Source organism: Asterias rubens, chromosome 13 (assembly GCF_902459465.1).
Source record: "Asterias rubens chromosome 13, eAstRub1.3, whole genome shotgun sequence".
NCBI classification, from domain to species: Eukaryota; Metazoa; Echinodermata; class Asteroidea; order Forcipulatida; family Asteriidae; genus Asterias; species Asterias rubens.
In genome coordinates this window covers 6,689,319-6,709,752 of record NC_047074.1, presented here as the reverse complement: position 1 = coordinate 6,709,752, position 20,434 = coordinate 6,689,319, and the positions used below count along the sequence as shown (strand labels likewise).

At 39.2% G+C, this 20,434-nt stretch overlaps 2 protein-coding genes and 1 long non-coding RNA gene across 3 annotated transcripts; 1 reads left to right on the top strand and 2 right to left on the bottom strand.

The window, feature by feature from the left end:
• Nucleotides 1-6,057: 6,057 nt before the first annotated feature.
• Nucleotides 6,058-9,371, bottom strand: LOC117299023. Its single transcript, XR_004520025.1, has 3 exons — nt 9,130-9,371; nt 8,238-8,334; nt 6,058-7,256 (listed from the first exon to the last, which is right to left on the bottom strand). It is a non-coding gene; the product is annotated as an uncharacterized LOC117299023 (long non-coding RNA).
• Nucleotides 9,372-18,178: 8,807 nt separating this feature from the next.
• On the bottom strand, nt 18,179-18,610 carry LOC117298506 (histone H2A). The gene has a single exon (XM_033781794.1). It carries the CDS (start codon nt 18,608-18,610, stop codon nt 18,233-18,235), a length of 378 nt encoding a protein of 125 aa, XP_033637685.1. The 3' UTR covers nt 18,179-18,232.
• Nucleotides 18,611-19,056: 446 nt separating this feature from the next.
• LOC117298573 (histone H2B, gonadal) lies at nt 19,057-19,498 on the top strand. The gene has a single exon (XM_033781892.1). The coding sequence runs from the start codon at nt 19,058-19,060 to the stop codon at nt 19,424-19,426; it is 369 nt and encodes a 122-aa protein (XP_033637783.1). The 5' UTR covers nt 19,057; the 3' UTR covers nt 19,427-19,498.
• The last annotated feature ends 936 nt before the right edge of the window (nt 19,499-20,434 follow it).

Sequence of the window (20,434 nt, the reverse complement as noted above, 5' to 3'; positions counted from 1 at the left end):
CTGAAGGTGTATAATGTATCTTATAACATCAATGCATATGTATTCCTACTTGTAGTTTTGGTGCGAGACGTTGTTCATTATTACTCAACTATTGCGATTCACCGCGATTCACTCAGCGCTCGATGTTACTAAAAACGTTACAGCGCCCTCTTTCGCTGGACTAAAGAGAGCACTTTTGGGAATTCCCGCGCTTGCACTGCATAGCGTACATAGCGTGCGTTGTTGATCAAAATGGGGTAAACGCGTGGGTCAACAGGTGCTTTGACGTCCCTTTTCGACTGATGTAAAGGTCAAAATTTTGTTATTTCTGTGCAAAAGATTGAGCGGGATTGCTGTTTTACAATCTGAAACAAAAATTACGTTGAAATGATCAGTAGTTTTAAAAACATGAATACGATAAGATTTTATGAAATTTTCAAATTTTGTTTTGCACTAGAAGTATTAAAAATATTTTACGTGTTCTGTGAAGCATTTGTCCAACTTTTAATGATCTATCCGATGATGTGTAGATTGTCAAAATCCGAATCATAGTTTTTGAGTTATGATTTTTACAAATATTAAACTTTGATCTAACGTAATTCAATTCCCGATGACGTCATAATGACGTAATTAAGTATGTGTTGTCTTGATACTGAGGTTCAACTAACTGTTGAGTTTCAACATTCCATTCAATCTCAATCTTGAGTTATTCCGTAGAAAAGCTCGAAAGTTGTTTTTTGACGAAAAAAACCCGAAGGTGAACTTCGACCCAGGGTAACGACCCGGATGCTAAGGTCGTACGATTTTAGCGTTAACTTTTTAAATGTTGCCCCAGTCTTGGTCTATCAGATGCGAAAACTTTGGACATCATAGCTTTCATATTCGTTGAGATACAGCAAAACGAAAATGGTCCCTTTTCAACTTTAAAAACCCTGTAATTTGACACCTAATGACGTCATCATGACGTAATGAAAACTGTGCCGTCTTCGTATTGAGGTTCAATTGTCTGGTGAGTTTCAAGGTTCAGTTTGGCTTGAATCTTGAGTTATGCTGTAGATAAGAGTTGACGGTGAAGAAGAAGGAAGATGGAGAAGAAAAAAAAACAGAGCAATAACAATAGGTGTTCGTGCATCAGCACGAACACCTAAAAAGTATAAAAAGACCATCTGTGCGAGAACAGCTTGCGACATACCTTGACAAAGAGTTTCCCTTCCCTGAAAAACGAGTCACGCAACCTGCTCTGCGTTGTCTAGAGAAGACTACACAAACTGATATTCAAGGGAAACCATCACAGTCTCTCAGGAATCAGAATACCTATCTTAAGAAAAGAATCATCAGTAAGGATACAGAAATAAAGAGAAAATCATCCCAAATCTTCTATCTTCAGAAGAAAAAGCTTGGACTAACAGAGAGGATTAAACGTAAAAAAAATAAAATAAAACAAGTTCAGTCAAGGTGTGATGATTTCAAAACTAAACTACAGGAGAAGGAGGAGGAAGCTAACAACCTACTTGCGGAAAACGATGGTTGAGAGAGATGGTACAACTTGACATGTCGACCAAAGATGACAGAGGGAGCTATTCTGTACCAATGAAGGAATGTATCTGCCGACTGTTAGATCACAATGTACCCACCGGACAGATACCTGTAGTTATTGAAACTGTTCTAAAATTAGTTGGAAAGGCGGCGTCAGATTTGCCAAGTAAATCTACCATTAAAGAATGGAATGTGATGAGACTCTGCATTTCTCAAAACCAGCTAGGCACAGAGATGCTGAAGACATCGCACTTGGGTCTTCTGAGTGATGAAACTTCCAAATTCGGAAAAAAATTTGAGGGCTTTCACGCTGCTGACGAGGAGGGCCATTTGTATGTTCTTGGGCTTAGGGAAATGGCATCAAAGGCAAGCTCAGATGTTTTGGCCACCTTTCAACAGATACTGCGCGACATCAAAGATAGATCAATGGACAGCAACAGTGATGTTGCAAGGGAGATTCTACTAAGAATAACCTGTACTATGTCTGACAGGGCTGCTACACAAGAAAAATTTAACGAATTACTTGAAGAATACCGTAAGGAAATTCTGCCACTAGTAATGGACAACTATGATTCCTTGTCAGATGTGGAGCGCAGATCTGTTGGTAAACTCTGCAATTGTTTTTGCGGTTTGCACGCACTTGTTCATCTTGCTGAAACAGCATCCTCAGCATTACATCAAGCAGAGGCAGCTACATTCAAAGATGAGGCACCAATTCACGACAAGTTCTTTAGAAAGAAATCAGAGCCAGGAGCAACAAGATTAATTTGTACAACATGCAAGGCAGTAGCTGAGGGAGGAGATGAAAAGAGTGGTTGCCATGGATCCTTCCTTGATTTTATGCGACCATCTTTGAGAGAGAATGGCTTCAATCGCCTACCTATTGAGCCTTTTCGGGGTAATAGATTTAATATCTTGTTCCAGAACGCGTCAAGCGTATTCTACCTCTCCAGTCATCTACAGGATTACCTTGATGAAGGAGGTGCTACAAATCGACTGCTTAAAGCAGTGCAGTTTGATCTGAAAATTACCCACTACTTGGCAGGCTGCAAAGCTCTTGGACTGGTGTCATTCCTAATAACTCAACCACTGTGGGCTACAATCGAAAACACAGAGATCCACATTATGGATATTGGACAACACTACAAAGAAGTAATCGATTTTTTGGTGATGGCAAACACTAGAATAGAAAACTTCATGGTGGGAGATCTCCATCTTTCATTCTGTACAGTTGCAGTCATTGAAAAGGATGTGATGTTCAACAAGTTGATCCAACCTTGGATTCACGATGATGAAGTTCAAGTAATTCTTCAAGTAATGCTACCAGCCATGGCTCGACTCCTGCAACAAATGTTCAGCGACCATTTAGATGGAGGAATGTGGGCGGATGTTTCGCCTGAGCTGAGAGAGCGAGTTGAAGGCTTGCCAAAGCACAACAAATTTTCTGAAAGCATATTTGGCCACCTCGATCGACTTATGAGGGAAAAGCCAAATATCACAACCCTTGCAAGCGAGGCGTACATAATGTTTAGCCACAATAAAACAGCCGCATGGTTGGATGCGAAGTCGCCTTTAGAAAAGGCAGTAATCTTCAAGCAGGCAAGGTGTTGTGTGAAACATGTCTGGAAACAGTTCAAAAGCAGACAGCAGGAAATTCAGGCCGCCCGTCGTGCTGCTGTCTTGCGGAAGCTTAGTCAGGCTGAAGAAGCGCACCAAAGACAACTAGAGAAGAAAGAGAAGCTAACGCTTGATATAATGTACTGGGGCCTTTGGCAAAGCCAGGATCTAGTTGATAATTATTTAGCAGACCTCGACAACAAGACAACAAGAGTGAAAGCTTTAAAGGCCCAGCTAAGTTTCCGTCAGAATGTGTTGCAACAAAGACCAGCCAACAAAGAGGACAATCTGTATGCCTTCTCCCTGAAAAAAGTGCAACTTACTGCAGAACAGTTAGCTGACAACTTGAAGAAACTAATAGAAGAGTCTCATGTTTTGCAAAGACATCAACCAGGAACTGGCGATCTCGACACAGGCGCTAATGAACCACTTTTGGTTGGGAAGCGAGTTAAACACCTATGTAGCACAAGTGGTGATGAGGAGTGGTACTTTGGAAAAGTCATCTCCCAGGTTTGAAATGTCAAGAGTATATTCAGCTCTCATCACATAGTCACACTTGTTACTGCTGCATGGAGAATTTATCAAAGTTATTCCAGTTTTTTTCCTCAACTTTTTTTTCAAAACAATGTTACAAATGTACTTAGTAATCATGTTATTGCAGTTTGGCTGTCCTCATTTTTTGACAGTTCCTGCTCTTTGCATCTTTTTGCTTTACCCCTTTTTCGGGGAAGGTGGGTCTTTTTTTTCTTTTGGTTTATGTTATTGCTGTTTAATTAATTATTTTGGTATTGTTAATTTTCTTGTACTAACAATGTTACAAGTGTACTTACTAATTATGTTATTGCAGTTTGGCTGTTGCCAGTTCTTTTTACTATACCATTTTTTGGGGAGGGTGGGTCTTTCTCTTTGGGTTTGTTTTATTGTTGTTTAATTAATTAATTATTTTGGTATTGTTAATTTGTTTTTCACTGTTTTGTTTTATCTTTTATCCACGCCTTTCTTGCAGACATGAGCATGTTTTTGGAAACACATGACAGCATTGCATCTGATGTTGGTAATATAGCCTTGAAATTTTGCCTCAATTTTGTTAATAGGTCCCTGGATATCCATCTTGGTTCAACATCAAATATGACGAAGATAAGCAGCTGTACACATACCAATTAATGGAATATTACAGAAAAGGAGACCTCCAAATTATTTTTTAAGGTATTTTAGTTCATGTATGATGAATTTGAAGTTATTTTTGTTATGGCCACCCAACATACAATTTTGTGATTTTGGATTTGCGTCAGTAAAATCTTACAGACAGAAAACGCCTATTTTTGAACTTTAAATTACCTTAAATTCTCTATACTTTCAGCTATGAAGCTGATTTTTACACCATTGCATTTCTCTTTAAATTCTCTTTTCAATGGTACTAAACTTGTGGGGTTCCTTTAAAAAAAACATGAAAAGTGCCGGCCTCCCTACTTACAGACAGAAAACAGAAATTGTGAAGCTTCAAATTGCCATAAATTCTCTATACTTTCAGCTATGAAGCTGATTTTTACACAATTGAATTTCTCTTTAAATTCTCTTTACAATGGTACCAAACTTGTGGGGTTCGTAAAAACAAACATGAAAAGTGCCGGCCTCCCTAGTAGAAGTACACTACTATAGTAGTAGGGATGTCAAAACGGGTCACGTGACACGCGTAAAAACGGCGAACTTTTTCACGTCCAGTGTCAATGTTTCATCTTCCAAAAATTATTTTAACAAAATGGAGGAGAATAAAAAAAAATTAAACAAAATGAATGTATTAAGACCACTTTGATGTAGTACTTGATTGAATTTGACACTTACTATAATTTTAGTTTTCTAGAATAGGGCAATTTAAATCCGTACTTTGTGCTGAAAACATCGCTTTTCTGCGTCCCGTCGATTTATTAACTTTTTGTTTCCGAGCGTGATGAAGTTTTTCGTTGTGGTTGTAGTCTCACGAAATATGTCCCAATATTGTCATACTTCCCCTTAAAATGAAGCTTAGATGTTTATCTTTTCATATTTAACCCGGGTCAGGGCGATAAACATGATCTTGAATTAATAAAACACCGAACAAATGTAGCGTTTGATTAAACGCAATGAGAGCCTGTCAGCCCGCGATACAGTTGCATACCGTTGGAAAGCCCCATTCGTGATCTAACGAATGACAGCAGTGTCAAAGTTCAAGAACGAGGCAGTTTCCGATGAAAGCGCAATCAACACGAGGGGTTGCTCAAGTTCATGCACCTATCCGGTACAGAGGTTGTGTATACAGCTAGTTGTCTGGTTTCCACCTCTTGTAAAGAGTAACCCATGCAGCACACGGCAAAGCTGTTTACGGGGTGACGTCATTGGGCCGAAACCAGACTATTGTATGCTGCGCAGTGGTTTTGCAAAATGGAGACTACAGCGCCGCGTCCCCCGTGATCGAGAAGGCCGGTTTATAGAGCGTTTTCGAATCGAAGGCTCAGGCTTGAGGCTTCAGGCTTGGGATTTTCAGGCTCCGGCTCAGTGAGGCTCAGGCTTCACAATAAACAACATGGCGACGAAATTGTTTCGAACACTTCGGCTTCACGGGATTAGGCTTCATGTGGCCCTCGTGGTGGATCATGGGGGAAATAATAATGCACGAGAACAAACGTGCGTCGTCTGCTTTTTGTGTGTGAGGCATTTATTTAATGATTGTAAAACAAAACAAAAAATAACACCACCACAAAACACATAATCATACCATTTGTATTGTAACAAATGCATATTTGCTTTCTGATGGTTTAATATTGTAAAAATACCTCAATAACTTAGAGCAGCCCACTTTTTAGCTTCACTTGATTGTAAAATGACTTATTTTAGTGAAAGCCAACAAATGATGGTTGTTTTCATCAACAACGAAACGGACCAAAAATGTTCTGAAAACATAGCTTTATTTTGTTGTAATATATGTCAACAACATGCCTTGCATTGAAACTGGAAAGCAGGGAAATTTCGAAAGGTATGTTCTGTTATTTGAAAACTATAGTATTCTTTTATAATAAAAATAACATTACTCTGACTATCAAGTAAAAACTGCATACAAGCTATACTGCACTACAATGAAAACTTTATTTTATCATAAATTGAGTTACTTTTAAACAAAAGAAGTATCAATTTACAGCAATTGATTGTTTAAATAACTTTTTTTAAGATTACAAAGACGGTGCTAATAAATAATTGTTTGTGTTCTCCCATTAGGCTGGGAAAATGTTAGGTTACTTAACAACTTTTAAGTTCATTGCAATTATGATGATCTCCACTTTAAAGTCAAGAAACATGATTATTTCGTCAACTGTTAGGAATTCGGAATTGTCAAGTTTTTTCTAATTGTATTTTTCAGCTGTAGAATAGTTGCTAGCAAAAAATTGCAAATAAGGACAGGTCAGTTTGCTTTATGTTACTTTACAGAGTTAGAATTGAGCTTTATATCTTTATCGACACTGGTGAAGTTTCTTCTGCTTAATCACCAGTGATATTTCCTCTACCGATGACTAAGCCTGAGCGACTAGTGTGACAGACAAGTGTCGAAGTGGAGACTATTGATTGCCTTGTCGAGTTACAAATACCATTTTTCAACTACTCAGTTACTCGACGTGCTACCATGACTACTAAAAAACAGTCACGACTAGGAAACTTTCTAGGACGATAGGTGGCAGCAGACTTACCGGGTAAAGCCATGTTCGCAGAATTATGTGCAAGCTCATAACTACGTAAACAATGGAAGTTTACCCGGTAAGTCTGCTGCCACCTAGCGTTGGAAAGTCTCCCATTGTGTCGCTCTTGCCTATTCCCTACAACTTCAATCCTTTTAGCACAAATTTTACTTGATTGGGCCTGCGGCAAACAACTTGCCGCAATGTATCTTAGGAGTTTAAAATAGTCACAACTAGTGTCAAAGTCGTGACTACAATGTTTTTGACACTAGATGAGTAGTAAACTTCACTTGTTGCCCAGGCCTACTGGTGACATCTTATATTGTTCTGAAATGAACTAACAGGTCTTTCGCTTTGATGCGGAACTGGCTAGCACATGTTACGCTTCTCACATTGATGCTTTTCTGCAGATCCTTGTAACTGAAATGAGAAGAAGATACAATCTTATGAGTATGATCAAATAGTCAATGCTTGAGTATAATAAAATAATCAATGCTTGAGTACATGTATGATCAAATAATCAATGCAGCCCTCAACATTATAAATTGCAAAATTATAGCATTATCATACCATTTGGGTGATCATTGTACAATGTATCTAAACAAAATTGATTTTTAGCTCTTGGGATTTAATGTTGGTTTAGAGAGTTTTCTTTCTATTACCCCCCCCCCCCCTTAGATAAAAAAAACAAAGGTTAACATTCAAGAGGGGATTGACTTGGAAGTCTCTCGAACTCCAGATCACCACTGATTATCGGAAACATCTCAAAAGGATGTCGGGTTAGCCTTGCTAAGCCTTGCTAAGGCAGTCAAATTGTCACTCCGAAAAAACGCAACTACCGTATACATTGTACACCGAGCGTAAAATTAACCACATCCGGCACATTGCACGACACGATGCCCCCGTACACAGCCTCCGCATGCGGTTAGTGGTACGAGTGCGGATTACTTCAGCAATGTGACAGTGTATACGGGTGGGTCGTGTGGTGTGATTACACACTATGCACAGTGTATATGGTATAATACCACAGCCTTGATATTTATAGTATTCATTTTGGTTTTAACCCATAAACACCGATGTGGTGTTTGCACTATAAACTCAATACTTACCGGAGTAAAAACCAAACTGAATACTCGTAACCTGGTGCAATTTTAATATCATTTGCAGTTCCGGCTGCTAAAATTTAGGATTCAAACTGCCTCAGCTACTGGGCAAACTCGGTGGTCTAGTTTAGCATGAAACTGCTCTAGAATTGCAAAGGTTGTCGGTTCGAATCCCACCTGAGTAATTTGCCTGTGATTTTTGTTTTCACAAAACTCAGGTAAGTACTGAGTATACAGTGCTTATATAACACACATTGGTGTATATGGGTAAAAACCAATTTTGTGATTCATACCGTACCTGACAGATATGGGCAGTGTTCAAGTATCCTTTTGCCCCTATTAGACTTGAACCTCGGCCGGGTGGTTTTCCTCACACCAAAGTCACTCTTCCAACTCTACATTGTACAATGAAAGTTAATACAAGTAAGAATGTTGATGAATGCCAGTCCTCTTCTACAAAAAAGTTGGAATCCTTAATCCACAAGCAAAAGGTGTTTTTCTAGCAAAGTCCCCCCCCCCCATCTCAACACCCAACCCATATAGCCTCTGCTTGATAAGTTGATGCAGGTGTACATGTATCATCATTCATTCATTCATGGCTAATATTTAAATTTATGTAATCATGTAACCCTTTTTTTTAGTTGCCAAGAAATGTATTTCCCTTCAGAAAACTCAAATAAATTACTACCCGGTACATCAGTCAGAAGTAAACAATATGAAATATTATTATTAAAAAAGTAGGCCTACAACAAAAACATTCTTAAAAAAAAGGACCAAAGCAAAATATTATTCATAAGTAACAAGAGTGTTCAATGTAATGTTTATATAAAATAATCGGTTCAGCTTAAACGAAACCACAAGATTTATAACTAGTAATAATATCACTATCCAGCTCTCGGCCTTGGGATTATAAAAAAAAATAAACAACTGTCGTTTTTAATCAGCAAGGAATTTTAATTTTCTGCCAACGAAAAATAAACCATAACCAAGTTAAGAAGACAGGCCCTACTTTCACAAATATTATCCTGTCAAATAATTCCCGAATGTAGCTTATCTTCATCAGTAAATGTTGAGAATAAAACCAAAAGACAATTTTCACGAATTAGATGCAGCACTAAGTTTATGAGCACACGTCATTTTTAACGCGAAGTAAATTATCATAAAAATTTACATTATATATCAAAACTTACCTTAATATCATTGATGCAAATTGTTCGCCTTCTCATGGGTGATATATCAGGTGAAGACTGTTGTTATTAATAGTAAAACACAATCAAAAGAGCCAAATTTGTCAATTTTATTGAACGGTAACCGAGGATTTTAATGGCTGCCGCAAGAAAAAGATTTATCATCACGAATCTGACGTCATGAAGCCTGGCGAAGCCACCTCTTGAGGAGGCTTCGCCTGGCGCTGTTTTCAGCCAAAATCGAAGCCTCAAATTCGAAGCCCGATCCGGAGCCTCCGATTCGTACGCGGCTTCAAAATGGCTGCATCAGTCTGAAGCCCAAGCCTGAGCCTGAGCCTTCGATTCGTAAGCGCTCATAGTCGGTCGCGCGATGGTCGCGCGACGGAAGACTTGCGCGCAATCCTAAGACTGAGGCCTAAAAACCATGTCTTTTTATGATCGCGCGTCAAGATTTCCGACGCCCGACCATCGGGCTTGAGTGTGCATTGTTGACGTTTCCAAGGTTAAGATCGGACGTGTGGAAAGTGTCGCAAGTATTGTTTACCAAAATTGAAGAATAACAGCGGGAATTTTAAATTGTTTCTAGAGAAATTTTGGTTGTTTATAGAGTGTATTCATATCATCTTCGAAAAACAAACTTTTGAGTTGATTTTTATACTCTTTCAGTGTCATTAGTGTTCAGTTTTCAGAATTCAGTTCTCATTTTTTTTTTCAATTTTACTAAACTTTAACTGAAACGTCCAGTAGAGTCAGTGCACAACCTAGCTTCTGTATAAAATAATTATCAGTCTGTAAGTTGGAGCAAATTAAACACAGTTCAGTTTTTTTTTGATTTTTAATTAACATTTACTTTGATTAATAAAGAACTTTAAGTTTAACACATATTTTCTACAACAACTGCCCTTATTTTGATGAAAATTCTTGAAACAACAATTACACCTAATTTGCATATTTAAAAAAAATAACAAATTTAATTAATTAACAAATTAGTTGGTGGATATTGTTTTTGCATACATATCCTAAAGGTATCTTGCTTTCCTATTCCTGGTCCAAAAATGAAGGTGGTGACATATTTACTTTTTGAGATATTCCTTTTTGAAAACGTGAGTTTATTATAGAACGGGATTCAAATAACCACCAATTATGCATAATTTGCATATTTAAGAAACAAAACAATAAATAACATAATAGTTTTTTTTGTTTTTTTGTTAAATTATCTGAAATGAATCTCACTTTCCTATTCCTGCTCCAAAAATGAAGGTAGTCAGACATTTACTTTTTGAGATATTCCCTTTTGAAAACACAAGTTTATTCATTGTTTATTTATAAAACCGGGATCAAATTACCCGCAATTAGGCATAATTTGCATATTTAAAAAACAAACAATAAATAAGATAATGGATTGTTATTGTTGTTCTTTATTTTCTTTGGAGGCACCTGACTTTTCTATTAGTGCTCAAAAAATGAACATTGTCAGACATTTACTTTTTGAGATATGTTCCTTTGAAAACATGGGTTTGTTCAATGTTTGTTTGTTTGTTTAAAAAGCCGTGAAAAGTCAATATTAATTTCACACCTTTCACTAATCCCTCGGGACTTTAGGTCTTTCTTTAAAATTTGTTAATTTAAATTCCTAGCAATCAAATTGTTTTATTTCTTCTATTCTCATAAAACTTTTTGCAAGGAAGTAATATATTTAGGTTTTGTGCGACTTGAAACCTTAGTTTGTTAATTAGGACCCTGATAACATTGTTATTTGTTTGTTTATTGTTTACGTTAGTTGCTATTAGCAACGGCCTTGTTGAACTTGACCTGTAAATTAATCATAACTTTGGAATCCCTTGACCGATTTTCTTCAAACTACCACCTAACAACTCCTATCACTGTGTTCTTTCATTATAGCCACATTGCAAAGCAAAGAAAAAAACATTATAATTTCAACTGACATCCCTAATACTTTAGTAGTACTGGTGCATTCAGAGTACGTTTTTGAGTACTAAACCAAGTCTTGCCAAGTGGTAGGCCAATCGTTTTCGGTTTTGGAATAGCCACAGTTCGAAAAGCCCCAATTTAATTTTATTTAGTGGTTATGAAAATGAACATGGTTTCAAGATTCACTTATTTTAAATGTTCACAGAACGTACCTTTTCAGACTTTTAACGTGAACGTAGACTCGACCAGGAAAATGCGTAAGCTTGAGGCCTGCGTTGTAATTGTATGTACAAAACGACCATCCCATATGCCACCACACAGTACACACACAACTACAACTACAACGCGCACTGATATGTGCACGAGTCCAAATAGCGTGTGAGTTTTGGCGCGCTTTAGCTGGCTTGTTGCCAATAATTGTAGCAATTTTTTTAAGCCCCCGGCGGGCGTACGCATTGAGTTGTATTGCAAAAATTAATGGAGCCACAACGTGGCCCAACAAGCCAATACCAACAATGTGTTTCTATGGGTCGCCATTGCTCCGAAAATGTATTTCATCACGGGTCAACACTGTGGCAACTGTTCCTCAACCGTCATCCGATAGTGCACCACTACAGGGCCAACGAACAACTATCACAAGCCCAATTAACTTGGTGGTACCAATTTAATGTGTTTGGTCAACATGGGCCAACATTTAGCCAATAATAATTTCATGTAACGGGCCAACATTGTTCCAATTTATAACCACATCCGATCGTGCACCACTATATAGGGCCACGAACAGCTATCACAGGCCCAACGTGGTACCAATATTGAATGTGTGTGGTCAACATACGCCAACATTGAGCCAATAATAATTTCATGTAGGACACTCATTGTGCCAATTTTCCCCGTAACCTCATCCGCTTAGTGCGCCACTATAGGGCCAACGAATAGCTATCACAGGCCCAACGTGGCACCAATACTGGAATGTGTGTGATCAACATGGGCCAACATTGAGCCAATAATAATTTCATGTAACGGGCCAACATTGTGCCAATTTTCCCCAACCTCATCCGATATTGCGCCACTGTAGGGCCAACGAATAACTATCACAGGCCCAACGTGGTACCGCTGTGGTGTACGTTGATGATGACGGCCCAATGTTGGGCCGATTATAAAACAACGCCGACATCATAGGGCCAACCTCATTGGGACGTTGTCGGGATAATGCCACAGCTGGCAGAAGGTTGGCCAAAATACTTTTTGCACAGTAACAGTTGCCATAACTCACCCAGTAGGCCTACAGGCCCAATAACGTTCATGATGATGCTGGCACTTCTGTATTGGGCCAACACAGTTTGCCACTATTGGCCCATAATTGGCCCGTTACTGGCCAGATTGTTCAGTGTGTAATTAATACGTTAATTAATTGAATCTTCTACTAATTGCACCCTCAAACACATATATATCCATGTGACCATACTACTGTTAAAACACACAATACAAACAGCCTACAGCCTAATATGCATTATAATAAGCACCGAGTGATATAATATATAATTCAACTTCATATTGATTGTCAGTTATTCCAAATTATTACATTATTGCAATCAAGATAAAAATAAATAAAAAAGCTCGTCAAATAATTAATATCTACAATTTCTGGGTTTTTGTATAGCAAAAATCCCAACAAATTACATTACCTTGTCAGTTTTTAATTGTTTTCACAATCTTAAGCCATCTTGTGGCACAGCTTTGCCACCCTGCCTTGAAAATTGCATATTATGACCAATGTCGGTTCAATGCCGGCTCAATGCTGCGCCGTTACAAAATCAGTATTGGCGCAGAAAAGGTTATTATACCATTATTTGCCAAAATGGTGTGCCGCTTCGAAACGAGTGTTGGCCCAGAAAAAGTTTTCTAAACCATTTTGCCAAAATGGCGTGGCGCTAAAAATTAAAACACAGTATTGGCCCAGAAAAGATGTTCTATAGTGTTGCTACAAAACCAGTATTGGCCCGATAGAGGTTTTCTACCATTTTGCCAAAATGGTGTGCCGGCAAAAGACCAGTAGACAGATAATATATTAAATTTAAATGATATTACTTTGCAATAAAAAAAAGTCCATTACAATAAAGTGTAGTTGTCCACGATATAAAAAAAAAAAATTAAAAAAAACAGCAGCAAAGAATAAATTAATTTAAAAATGCATATGTAAAACCAATAAAATAATAAAGGAGGTATACACTTAAGCACAAAATAATGTTGTACGGCGAAAGTAAAACTTTCGTTATCAGACGAAAATTCAACCAGCATTTTAACTCGTCAGTTTTTATTATTAAAATAAAAATGTAAAACGTATATCAAATATATTGAATTTAAATGATATTACTTTGCAATAAAAAAGTCCATTACAATAAAGTGTAGTTGTCCACGATATAAATTTTTAAAAAACAGCAGCAATGAATACATTAATTTAAAAATGCATATGTAAAAACCAATAAAATAATAAAGCAGGTATACACTTTAGCACAAAATAATTTTGTGCTATTATTTTGTATAACGAACAATGATATTGACAAAATAGGGACACCGCCAATATAGGGCTAGATAGCTCAGTTGGTAGAGCGCCGGCACGTTAATCCGGAGGTCGGTGGTTCGCCATCCCACTCTAGTCAATTCTTTGTTCAACCCCAAAAATCATTTACAAATTTACCCAGTCAGTTTCCCTTGTGGTTTATATTGATACAAAATAATGTTGTGCTTTAATTTTTTAAATTAAATTATGGTTTATTTATTTTTAAATGTCATCGCAGCGTACCGCTGGATTGCAACTTAATTCAAAGTCTTTAAAAATATAACAATCATTATTAACTAGACATTAGGTGTTTGTGCACAAACACAATAGGAGTTACTGCAACAATGGAAATGGGCACTTTTCATCTGTATAAGCACATACCGCGACAACAATACTCGACCGATTGTAACAAACAAGGTGTCAAAATCACCGCAATTAAATTTTCCGTCTCCTGGTATTTTCATTTTTAGAATAATATGAGTAACCATTTTAAAAATATAGGTGCTTTTACAACAGCCTAGTTACTTTTTTGCTGTCTTTATTATGCATAAGGGTTTGCCTAGACTGGGTTCCTGTCTTTATCCGCAAGGATTATTCGCGAGCGCGCCTCTAAGTGTAACGTCAGATGTTCAGGCCATCCCCAGTGTAATACAAGCTTGTACATGCTTGTTGATATTGAATAATTCAACGGTGACGAAACAATCGAAACGCTCAGATTTGTGCGCGCACATGATTGGCTAGTCTGGTTCCCGGACCCAAAAATCTCCGACTAGGCTCTGTCGAATTTAGGGTCCGGTGTGGCGGTTTCAGACTTCCGCCGTGTTCAGTTTTCCGAGTGACGTAGCCGGAAATTTCGATACGTTGCTCAAACGGTTTTAGCTTTCCGGCGTGTTCAGTTTTCCGGGTGACCTGTCAGATACCGCCGCGAGTACCCTGGCGAGTACTGTAGTTCTCTCAGCAGTGACCCCCAAATTGTTTATATTACGATTCTTTTCTGTGTAGTCACATAATCTCTTGCCCCATCTTTACATGTATTCATGGGTACAACTTTAGGCAGGTCACACTCTGCTTGCATAAAAAACAACTCATACGATCCACGCGTTTGCCGCTAGTTGTACCCGACTCGTGGACGCCGCCATGACAGCTACCGGAGGGTAATGGATGACTCAATACGGCACTAAAAACGGACTAATTTCGCTTGCTGTGCGCAGGCATCGCATGACGTAATGCTACCGTATTTTGTCATTCGGAAAACTGAACACAGCGGAAAGTTGAAACCGCCACACCTGCATCACCCAAAATCACGTGACCAAACAGGAGGAATTCCTCCTCTTTCGAAGTTATCCGAAATTTTCCGAACGTGTTGTTGTTAACATTCGGACAGTATCGTTGATGTTCGGTACGGACTCGTAGTGTCAGTCCTGTCGGCCTTAGATCCAGGAGTTTTTATGCCAGTTATTGCCAATGCAGGCGTTGTGCGTAAATAAAGCGTTTGCAAAGCGATGCGACAAGTTCAAAATATATAAACCTGGGAAATCGCTCCGGGATCTGGTAAGTTTTTGTCCTTTTTCTTCAAAAATATTTTTTCAAGTGTTTTGACTTGTGAGTGTTCATTAGACATTGATTGAGGATTAAGTTTCATGATTTTTAAAAGTGGTAAAAATGGGGCAAAACACTGGTAACTAGCTGTCGAAATTATACGTGTTGAACCAGATTGTAATTAATTGACGATCAAAATAATCTCGTAACCCTCCGGCCTGGCGGCCGTTGGGAGGAGGGTTACGTTATCGCAACTAGTAGTACGTGCAGACATGGTTTCCCTGGAGATGACCCCCGACCCTGACAAGTTGCGTCATGCTCTATTTTTAACCGTGAGTGATACCTGACCTTAGATTTTTAACAAGAGACGTCAAGGAATCTTTGGTCAGGGAACCAGACTAATGATTGGCCAATGAACAACCTCCTTTTGACCTCTAGGTGAGGGCGCCCTACTGAAATGACGTCATGTGCACAAGGTCTATACTATCCGGATGACATTATTGCATACGCAATAATGTCCGCCGGACGGTTTTGCATATGCAATTGTGTCCGCCCGGGTGCTGCTGCATAAAGCAATGGATCGTCCCGGCTTTCCACTAAGCTCCGCCCACCGCACACGTGAGCAAGAAACGTGTACGAACACTCCCAATGCCATTCTGCACGATTCTGCCGCGCGTGCCAAATATACGCGCACGCATTACCGAGTTTGTCCGACCACAGTCATTGCTGTGATTGATCAAATGGGTGAACGCGCACAAATTGATTGATAGGCCGGATCGGTCCATTGTGTCCGCCCGGATACATGCATATGCAGTTGTATTGGCCACCGCGCAAAACCGCCCTTGCAGTAAATTAAACGCCCTTGGTCGATGGAACAGATTCGCCATTTTTTTACAAGCTAAGTGCATACATACATGAATGACATGGGAAATGTTGGGCCGTTGGGTATTCGCTGCTATCATATTACACGAATATTCATGCTGCATACGTAGGTAGGTTAAGTACATGCATGCTCCCTTCGCGCGCACATGATGTACAGTCATGTACATGTATGGCAAGCCATATGCTCAATAATTCGATAAAACACTGTTAATCACCGATAAACAGTGTTTATCGCCAATAAACACTGTTCATCGAAAAACTATGTTTATCAAGCGATAAACACAGTTTTTCGAGGTGATAAACAGAGTTTTTCGATAAACACTGTTTATCAATTACTGATAAACACTGTTTATCGAAAAACTATGTTTATCAAGCGATAAACATGGTTTATCGAACAACAGTGTTTATCGGTCGGTAAACACAGTTTTACGCCGACGCCAGATGCCCAACAATTCAATAAACAGTGTTTATCAGTTGATAAACACTGTTTATCGAGAAAAACTGTGTGTATCGACTGATAAACACAGTTTTACGCTGACGCAAGATGCCCAATAATTTGATAAACAGTGTTTATCAAGTGATAAACACTGTTTATCGAAAAACTCTGTTTATCGACTGATAAACATTGTTTATCGAAAAACTATGTTTATCGACTGATAAACACAGTTTTACTCCGACGCCAGATGCCCAATAATTCGATAAACAGTGTTTATCAAGTGATAAACACTGTTTATCGAAAAACTCTTCATCAAGTGATAAACAGAGTTTATCGAATTATTGAGCATTTGGCGTTGGCGAATAACTGTGTTTATCAAAAAAAACTATGTTTATCAAAAAACCTTGTTTATCAAGTGATAAACTGTGTTTATCGTAAAACTCTGTGTATCGACCCGATAAACACTGTTTTTCGATAAACCGTGTTTATCACTTGATAAACGTGTTTATCGAAAAACTCTGTTTACCAACTCGAAAAACTCTGTTTATCGCTTGATAAACACAGTTTTTCGATAAACACTGTTTATAAGTTGATAAACAGTGTTTATCGAAAAACTCTGTTTGTCACCTCGAAAAACTGTGTTTATCGCTTGATAAACATAGTTTTTCAAGCGATAAACAGTGTTTATCAACTGATAAACACTATTTATCTCGAAAAACAGTGTTTATCGGCAATAAACAGTGTTTATCGGCGATAAACAGTGTTTATTGGTGATAAACAGTGTTTATCGAATTATTGGGCATATGGCTTGCCATATACATGTCCACCGGACGGTTTTTGCATAGCCCCGGACACGATTGCCTATGTAAAAGTGTCCGGAGCGGACAGTATTGCATGGCGGACACAATTGCATCTGACTCCGGCTCGTGAGGGCCAAATCATCGACCAATCACGTTCCGGTTTTTTGTGCACACAAAAAGAGGGGGAATAATGTGTACGCGGTCTTTTTGGACTGCTGCAGGAAATTTCAGTGCAAGATCCCCAAATAATATCATGATTATTACACCTCCAAAAGTCTAGCTTAAAGGCAGTGGACACTATTGGCAATTACTCAAAATAATTATTAGCATAAAACCTTTCTTGGTGATGAGTAATAGGGAGAGGTTGATGGTATAAAACATTGTGAGAAACAGCTCCCTCTCTAAAGTGGCATAGTTTTTGAGAAAGAAGTAATTTTCCACGAATTTGATTTCGAGACCTCAGATTTAGAACCCGAGGTCTCGAAATCAACCATCTAAACGCACACAACTTCGTGTGGCAAGGGTGTTTTTTTCTTTCATTATTATCTCGCAACTTCGACGACCGATTGAGCTCAAATTTTCACAGGTTAGTTATTTTATGCATATGTTGAGATACACCAACTGTGAAGGCTAGTTTTTGACAAAGGCATTAATCTAAAGTTTAACTTTACACCGTTTGAAGAAAAAAAAATACATCATCATCATGACCTCTCATAAAAAGGGTAAAAGGGTGCTAAATTAGTAAGATAAATAGGCAAATAGTACATGTATTAACAAACATAGAAAAGTAGCAGGGTGATGTATTTTCTAAGAAATGAGAAAAACACAAAATATCACGAATTTGTGTGTATTGCGTAATTTACATGACATTTACGGACTTAAAAAGTTCAATCTCTCTTTTGATTATGAGGTGGCTCTGAAAAGAGCCGGTTGGTTTTAGAGCTGATTATTCAGCGCTTATTTGGCAGCCTTGGCGGTCTTCTTGGGCAGGAGAACAGCCTGGATGTTGGGCAGTACACCACCTTGGGCGATGGTGACTCCACTGAGAAGCTTGTTCAACTCTTCGTCGTTGCGGATGGCGAGTTGCAAGTGACGGGGGTTGATTCTCGTCTTTTTGTTGTCACGGGCGGCGTTACCGGCCAACTCGAGGATCTCAGCGGCCAAGTACTCCATGACGGCAGCCAAGTAGACTGGGGCACCAGCTCCGACTCTCTGGGCATAGTTGCCCTTGCGAAGGAAACGGTGGACACGGCCCACGGGGAACTGAAGCCCAGCTCTTGCAGATCGGCTCTTTGCCTTGGCTCGTGCCTTTCCTCCTTTACCACGTCCAGACATGTTGATTATTTCGTGCAGGTTCTAACAAACTAGAACGAATGTTATTATTTAACCGCCATCCCCGTATTTATAGGGTTTTTAGGGATCGAAGCACTGGCCAATAGCGGAGCGCCATTCTATTAACCCGCCCTTTCATTGTTCATTGTGTATAATACTACACAACTGTACACAGTATACACGTACGTCGTACCCGGCCCTCGACCACACACACACACACGGGGGGGGGGGACATGTGTGCATGTTATTTGCACACGGCACTGCCATCTGTCTCGCGAGGGCCAAATCAACGACCAATCACGTTGCACAGAAATAGGGGGAATATTACGCGGTCGTTTTGGAAAATTCAGTGTGAGATCCCTCATTTGCATATCAGAAACGTATATAAACCCTCCATTTGATCGTGGAATCTTCATTCTGCAAATTTTTGCCGTAAACAACTGCTTCATCATGCCTCCTAAGCCAAGTGGAAAGGGACAGAAGAAGGCCGGTAAGGCTAAGGGTGCTCCCCGTACCGACAAGAAGAGACGCAGAAAGAGAAAGGAGAGCTATGGAATCTACATCTACAAGGTGATGAAGCAAGTGCACCCAGACACTGGCATCTCCAGCCGTGCCATGAGCATCATGAACAGCTTCGTCAACGACATCTTCGAGCGTATTGCCGCCGAGGCTTCCCGCCTGGCCCACTACAACAAGAAGTCCACCATCACCAGCCGTGAAGTCCAGACCGCAGTCCGACTCCTTCTGCCCGGTGAGCTGGCCAAGCACGCTGTCAGCGAGGGAACCAAGGCTGTCACCAAGTACACCACCTCCAAATAGACGGTGTATTTGTACGCCTCAAAACCAACCGGCTCTTTTCAGAGCCACCACAACTCAAAAAAAGAGATCATACCTTGTTCTGTCAATTTGTTCTATATTTTAAATGATCATTGATGGGTACGTCTAAATAAAACACTCCAAAGTTTATTTTTCATTGGGGCTATATTTTATTATAAATTCACTGGAATTGGTCTATTTTGTTATGCTCAAATTAAAGTTTTATGAATAGGCCAGCCTCGCCTACGTCCTTACTGACTTAATATTATTACTTCTGCTTATTTTAAGATCGCTGGAACTTTTATTTTGTCCCCAGACAAAAATCCTCTCTCAAAATAATGCAAATTGTGAAAATTGTCCCGCCTTTTTTCTATCTAGAAATTGCATACGCCTTTTATTCTACACTCGCCTCCGGCCGGCCCTCTTGAACACTCGGTACGTGTAAAGTGGCCGGGTGATGATTAGGAAAACGTCCCGCGCAATCCAAGGCGTGGTGGTCAATAGAAAGAAAACAAAAATGCTGAAATTCTCGGATCCATGAAAAACTAGCATGTCACCTGGCGCTAAGTTCGTTTCCGCTTTTTGCCCTTGGGTAAAATCTGGGGGTAAAATTACCATACCGTGCCTGTTCAAAACAAGGGAGTTGTTGTCACTTGCACTTCCCCTCTCTCGATCATAGACATGTTGGTAAACAAATTGCAAAGACGGCCGAATGTTTACAAAATGAAATTCAACCTTTTCTACTGCAACTCGGTGTCATTTGAATACACTACCTCCCATGATAGGTTGTTTTCAATAGTTCGACACTATTTTTAAATTATTGTTACGAACTTTACCTGTCTGTATTTTCTTACTTTTCATTCATATTATGGGCTCTCGATTAAAACAAAATCGAGAAAGTGTCCACATTAAATGAGAACAGCGCCCCCTTGAGACGGGCGACAGTACAATCGAGCGGTTGTTTTAGTTATTTCAATGTTACGTGTGTGTATGTGTGTGTGTATGATAGAT

What these genes read in the sequence shown, in the direction of transcription:
- LOC117298573 (XM_033781892.1), top strand. Translation starts at nt 19,058, where the DNA reads ATGCCTCCTAAGCCAAGTGGAAAGGGACAGAAGAAGGCCGGTAAGGCT.
- LOC117298506 (XM_033781794.1), bottom strand. Translation starts at nt 18,610, where the DNA reads ATGTCTGGACGTGGTAAAGGAGGAAAGGCACGAGCCAAGGCAAAGAGC.